Source organism: Gossypium arboreum, chromosome 6 (genome assembly GCF_025698485.1).
Source record: "Gossypium arboreum isolate Shixiya-1 chromosome 6, ASM2569848v2, whole genome shotgun sequence".
NCBI classification, from domain to species: domain Eukaryota; kingdom Viridiplantae; phylum Streptophyta; class Magnoliopsida; order Malvales; family Malvaceae; genus Gossypium; species Gossypium arboreum.
Window position 1 is genome coordinate 4,585,630 of NC_069075.1, and position 6,753 is coordinate 4,592,382.

The following is a 6,753-nucleotide window of genomic DNA, read 5'->3' on the forward strand; positions in this document are numbered from 1 at the left end:
CCGACTTTTTTTTATTTTGGAGGTTTTAGCTCAACAAGCTATTGCAAACCTCTATTCGCCAAACATTATAATAAGAGGGTTTGACTACTCAATCCTCCATTTGTGCCCAAATCATCTAAAAAAGACTCAAAACTCTGTTTACCAAGCACTCCCATTGAATAATTATCATTGTGTATATTAGACTATTAAAAGGTGAAATGTAATAATGTATTATAAAAAAAATTCATATGTTTTATGTTTAAATATTTTTACGAATAATTATGTTTAAATTTTAACTTGATTTTAAAAACTGTTGAAAATATTAAATATCAGTAACAAAAATTAAATTGGAGCAGAAATAGATGCATCCAACATCCATAAAAGTAGTAATAGTTGTTCATATTATACATTCATAATGGAGTAAGGCAAATGGTGGAGCAAAGAATGACAATTGTAGAACAGTGATGGATTTAGCAATATTCACCTTGCCCCTCCTTAATTACCATTTGAACAAAGTATTTTTAAATTAAGTAAACTTCACCATTAATTTGGGCACTGTTATTACAAATCATTTTCATTTTGGTCATCCACCATTAATTTTGGGTTAGGCAATGTTATTGTATACTAATTTTAGTCGCTTAACTTTAGTAAGTGTTCATTTTAGTTACTCATTTTATCTTTTTAAATCATGTCGAATTTAAAATGAAAACTGGCTAAAGTTGGGTAACTAAAATTAGTGTGCTGTAATATTGTTTAACTCCAAATTAATGGTGGGCGACTAAATGAAAACAATTTGTGACGACAATGCTCTTTTAAAAAAAAACAATCGATGCCCAAAATGAAATCTTATAAAAATTGAGTGACCAATACCATTTTAAATTACATATATATAAATATTAAGGTTTAATTATGCAATAAGCTACACTTAATCTTGAGTTCAAGATCTAACATTCATGTAGTGGGTACGTACATATTTGTAATTTGATCGATATCTTTTAAATATGTCCCACACCAAATTTGATTTAACATTCAACGCTTGAACTATTGGCGAGACTGATGGAAGGATAAGATTGATATTATATTAATACTTTAAGGATTCAATCATAATTTTTTGAAGTTTAGGATCAACTTTGAATATGAACTATAATTTGGAGAGGTTCGGTGGAATTAATCAAAATATTACTTAGAATATGAACTATAATTTGGGGACGTCCGGTGGAATTAATCAAAATATTAAAAAGAATTAATATTGTAAAAATCTTAGTTTTGAGTTTTCAAACATTTACAAATTTTTTGTTGCCCACTCTCTCTTTTTTTTAATTTTATTTTATTTTTAATTTTTACTTTTAAAAATTATACGGTAATTGTTGAAAAAATATAGTTTAGAAAACATGTTTGTTGCCTAGTGGTAGTTTTAAAATTTTTCTAAAATTGAACTTTTGTGATATTTGTAGCAATAAATTTTATTACACGAGTTATACTTGTGTTTTGAAATAGGTGGAATATGTCACTCTCGGATTTCAACCTCTAAATCTTCTCTATTAATCTCAACCTCAGTTTGCTAGACTACGAGCTATATTCACATAATGATGAAAACTAATGAAAAACTTTCTAGGGCTAGCAATCTGTAACTCAAGAAAGATGAAAATATTTCGTGTGAATAAATTCATTGTATTCTAGCAAAGTAACCTCGTAGGTGAATTGTGTAATTTGACCTAGTCCATAGTTCCTATTTATAGAAAAAATAACAAGAGTCTTAATTGAACAATGTATAATTGAATAATAATATTTAATAGGATAAAGCATAATCTCACTAGGAGTAATACATTTGGTGGCGACACAACCCTTTTCTGGGACTAGGGTTTGCCACTTCATTATTGTATACTAGGCCCTGTTAGGCCTTGTCAGTGGCGGAGCTAGGGGGCTGGCAGGGGTCCCGACCCTCCCTAAAATGGAAAGTTTTCTATTTAGACCCTTTATAATTTATAAAATTTTAAATTAGTAATAGTAAAATTACACTTTGTCCCTAAAATAGTAAAATTTTGATTTAATCCTTTAAAATTATAAAGATATAGATTATTAAAATAATAAAATTACATTTTACTATAGTAAAATATACAATTTAATTTTTCCCCAAAAATGATTTTCTGACTCTGTCACAGGGCCTTGTCATATATTGGATATAATTATATATATTATCTAATCTTTAAACTAACCCATATAATCTACCTAATCCAATAAGCAATTTTTCTATATCCGAAATGTTATTTATCCAATTAATTAATTAAATTAATCAACTTAATTAAATTATTTTTCAACCCGATTTTAATCTTGTTAAAGTCGTGACAACTTTATTGTACTAGAACCTATAAGTAAATAAATTTAATTACCTTGTTCTATGAAACTGTGATGGCCGATTAATTTAATTTTCACTTTAAAATTTAATTATTTAATAAATAATAATTTAGAGAAATTAATTTAATCTAAGACATCTTTTATTAAAGGTGAGAAAACTCATTCACTAGGAATAGTGATTCATGTGATCTATTTCTTTAATTCATCATTTTCATATATTCACATAATCAATTCAAACCATCAAAGATATATCGAGTTAGCATAGGGATCAATTGGACATATATAATTAAGGCTCAAATAATTTGTAAATAAGTTCTGACTTTTCGTCTATTAATTACAAAATTATTTAGTCATAGAGTCATTCCACTAAAGTACCATAACTGAGCTCTCCTCAATATATACCATTACAAAAATTACTTATCAAGTGCTTGTCCAATAACCTTGTCATATGTGTGCTATTAACATAGGACATTCTTAAGTTCTTTGGGATAAAATTCGTACTTCCAATACAATCATATTTTATCTCATGGTAATTATCACATATTCTTTTATGAAAAAGTCAATTACTAACACATAATGATTATATTATTCGCCTTTAGACAAATGACTTGGGGTTATGCTACTTTTCCATCTATCATGTAATGTCGATAACATGACATCATTAACCTTTTATTGGGCTATGAATTCTACTATTATAAGTGAAGTTATGTCATGCAAAAGTCGTATACCTAATGTACTAACTTTTAACTCTATTATCAATTGAACTCAGGCTTTTAATACATCGAAATATATGAGTCATGCACACGTAGCCTGTCACTTACTTAGGATTAAGGTAAGCCACACTATAAATATCACAAATGGATAAATCCAATGTATTGTTAGTCCAAACAATCATATCTATGTCTATCTTGGGAGTCATCCACTCCAATCCCCAAGATAATGCATCTCTCTATTTGGACTTGATAGACGAAATAATAATATTTTAATTAACTTGCTCAATTTCGATTAGACTTTAGATGATTTAGATTATCTATTAATATAATTTGTCCTCTCACATTATTATCCAAACTCATAATGCAACTTAATATTAGTTAACCGCTAGATAATCAATAAACTAATATTTGTTTTCATTTTGATTTGTGTGAAAAAACCATTGAAGTTATTATACAAAATAGATCAATGAGTATTGTTGATACTAGGTATTAACAAGGGAAAGGAAATGAGGGGACAACGATAGTGACAAGAAGGTCGGTTCACTTGTGACAGGTAGAGAATTGGAGTAAGTAAAGAGGAGAATAAGAGGAGGTAGTGTGCCAAGGTCCGTTGCTAAGGTTGTTAAAAAAAAAGGGAGAAGGTCCCTCATTCATTGTGCCTTGTGGTATTTATAAGCACGAAGTCTCTTTTCCAATTACGACATGTCACCAAAAATTTTAGGGTATGGCAAATGTGTGGTCGGCCAGGTGGCAATGTTGTCATACACTAGGTGTCTTCAAGTGTATTACAACTCTGACATTTTATTTAGTGAGATAGTACGAGGTTGTTAGGCTTCAGTGGTCCCATAATAGTCTCCTCTTGATGAATGTGTACCATTTAGTACTGGGTGGCCTAATAGGGGGTCCGCTATTAGCGGGTAGCTAAGGACAGGCTATCTTTCTATGAGTAATGTGAAGCAAGGGCCATCACTAGGTGTTTCTTAGGTAGGTTCTCGCAATGCCAAGTGTCCGAGTCGAGTAGAGGTATAACAAATATGATGGAATTTCATTAAACTATTTTTTCAAAAAATTACAAGTTTGTTTGATGATATAACAACACTAAGAGCACTAGATTCCAATAATTAGAATGAATCGTAATTCAAACAATGATATAAGCTCTTAACCGAAGTATGTAATAGAAAAGAAATTTGGACCATAACCATTTCAATGCCATTTTATTACAGAAATCCAAATTATAAAACACCTTCTGCAACAAAAGTTCAGATTTCATAGATGCCAAACACCATCATAAATTAATCCACTCAAAAAAACAAACACAAACCAATGAAACAAACCTATTTTATTGTATAATCACATTGTGTTCAAAGCTTGTGGTTTCTTTTTGCTTTGCTTTGATAATGGGAGTGATATGTGGATGAACCCAAATCTTCTCCTTTGTGTGAACACCTGTTTTCGATGATCATCACCATGATTTTTTTTATCATGATCACCAGCTGCTGTTTTTGGATGAAATCTCAAATCTTGCTTTAGTTCATCTAGCATTTGGCTCAAAGCTACTTTTTGTCTTTCAGTTTGGCCTTCATTAGCCTTTTTCAACATATCCCTCATTGACACTGTTGGCCTTGGAACAGGCTTTTCGTTCTGCTTGTTCATCATCACATCCTTTAATGGAGATCTTTGAAGATTGTTGATATTTGAACCATTGTAGACCACCTGTTTGTTCCATTTCCTGAGAGATTCTTCAGCATCCAGTTGCTTCTTATTTGCGATTTCAACACTTTTTAGAGCCTCTTCCAATGCTTTTTTACTTTTTTTCATTGCATTTGATGCTTCTTCAAGCTTTCTAATGATTGTAAGTTGAGAAATATTGTTTGCTTCATCAAATTCATGCATTGAATGAATCATTTCCCTGTTAGAAACCTCTTCTGCTGCCTTTTGTAGTACGTTCGGGGTTCGAGGAGATTGTTCCGGCTTCGACTCCGGCTCCGGGAAGGAAAATCCGGACGAACCCTTTGTTCCAGCAAGTGCATTGAGTTCAACAAGTGCAAGAGCCTCAGCTGCCATGGCTGCTTCCTCCATTTTCTTAGCTGCAAACCACCTCATTTCACCAGTTGTTTGAAGCATTGGCACTGCTCTTGGACCTTCAGTTGTTGTTGAAGGATCAACAATATTCCCAAGATCATTGATAGTTGCACCAAGGTTCAACTTTGCCTGCTTCAATTCCATCAAGACTGAATCTGGAGACGAAACCAGGCGGCGATGGTGGTAAGGTCTCGAACTCCCGATTCTGAGATGTTCATGATGTTCATTGTTCATAGTGCTCATGTGTTCATCTGGATTCAAGTGTGGAGTTTTGGTCATGCATTTCAAAGCTTCATCTTTGAGTTGTTTTTTTAAATCTTCCACAATCCTTTTTGTAGTCCCTAATTCTTCAAGCACATCAAGGGTCTCCAATTCTTTCACTATCAAATCTTTCTCCAATTCTGCTGCTTGTTCTTCAACTTTCTTTATGTCAAATTCTTCAATTCCATGCTGCTCATAAACACACACACACACACACACACACATATATATATATATATATATATATATATATATATATATGCATAAACAAACATATTAAAATTAATTTTTGGAAGGCATGCATATGCCATATGTTCCATCAAGACAAAAGCAGAGAAAACTTACATAAGCCTCTCCAAACTTGTACAATGGCACCCAAGGTCCGCTGCCACCGAACCGGGTCACAGCCTCCTTAACAGACTCGAAAGGCGGTGATGTATCGATCTCAGCTCGCAAACCCACCCTCCGAATTCCAGGGTTTGAGTCCCTACTCGAGACAGTGCAAAACTTGAAATCCTCGGAGCTAGACTTGGGCCTCAACTCCCGGATTCCAGGTGTACCCGGAACACCTTCCATGGAGGAGTCTTGAGGTAATGTTGCCATTGCATATATGCATACAAATAAACTTAGCTATAATAAAGATTCAGTAATAATAATGTGAAAATATGTGAATGTGAGTGTAATATGCAAAAGAGAAAGGGTCTCTTCTTAAAGGGTGTGCAAATTTTTTTTAGCTTTAAAGATGAAAAAAAAAGAGAGAAAAATAAGTAAATTATGAAGAATTAAGAATTCTAGAGTTAGCTTTGTTATGATTATGTCCATATTCCCCACTAGGTGAAACAAAGAGAAAAGGTGACAAAGTGATTTCCCTTTTTCTTTTTAAGGGTGGACCAATTTGAAATTATTTAGTCATAAATATTAATAAGTGTATTCAGATATTGATTAAAATAATATTTTAAAAAAACAATGATAGTTTTGTTTTTCCTTAATACAATAAAAGTAATATTCATTTGTAAAGAAAAAAAATCTAAAATTAATAATATGGTTGTTTGACTAGTCTATGTATATGTAGTCCAATAAAATAACCTCGGCTCGTTATACCTATGTTGATTGAGTTTTAGGGTCAGTTTAATATTGTTTCTAAGAAGTATTTTTGGGACAAAAATAGTCCTAAACAAATTATTTTTTAAAGAAAAAAAGCTTTTCACAAACCAAAAATTGACCCAAAAATATTTTTTTTGCAGAAGTTAAAAATTTTTATTTCTCTCTAAAAATGTTTATTTCCCAAAAGCACGTTTGAGAAGTATTCTTAAAATAAGCACTAGTTCAATTTACATAAACATTAGTACTAATACAGAAGGAT

At 31.7% G+C, this 6,753-nt stretch overlaps 1 protein-coding gene across 1 annotated transcript; it reads right to left on the bottom strand.

The window, feature by feature from the left end:
- Positions 1 to 4,233: 4,233 nt before the first annotated feature.
- LOC108484711 (WEB family protein At2g40480-like) lies at positions 4,234 to 6,148 on the bottom strand. The gene is made up of 2 exons (XM_017788608.2): positions 5,736 to 6,148; positions 4,234 to 5,579 (listed from the first exon to the last, which is right to left on the bottom strand). Exons 1-2 carry the CDS (start codon positions 5,991 to 5,993, stop codon positions 4,398 to 4,400), a joined length of 1,440 nt encoding a protein of 479 aa, XP_017644097.1. The 5' UTR covers positions 5,994 to 6,148; the 3' UTR covers positions 4,234 to 4,397.
- Between the last annotated feature and the right edge of the window lie 605 nt (positions 6,149 to 6,753).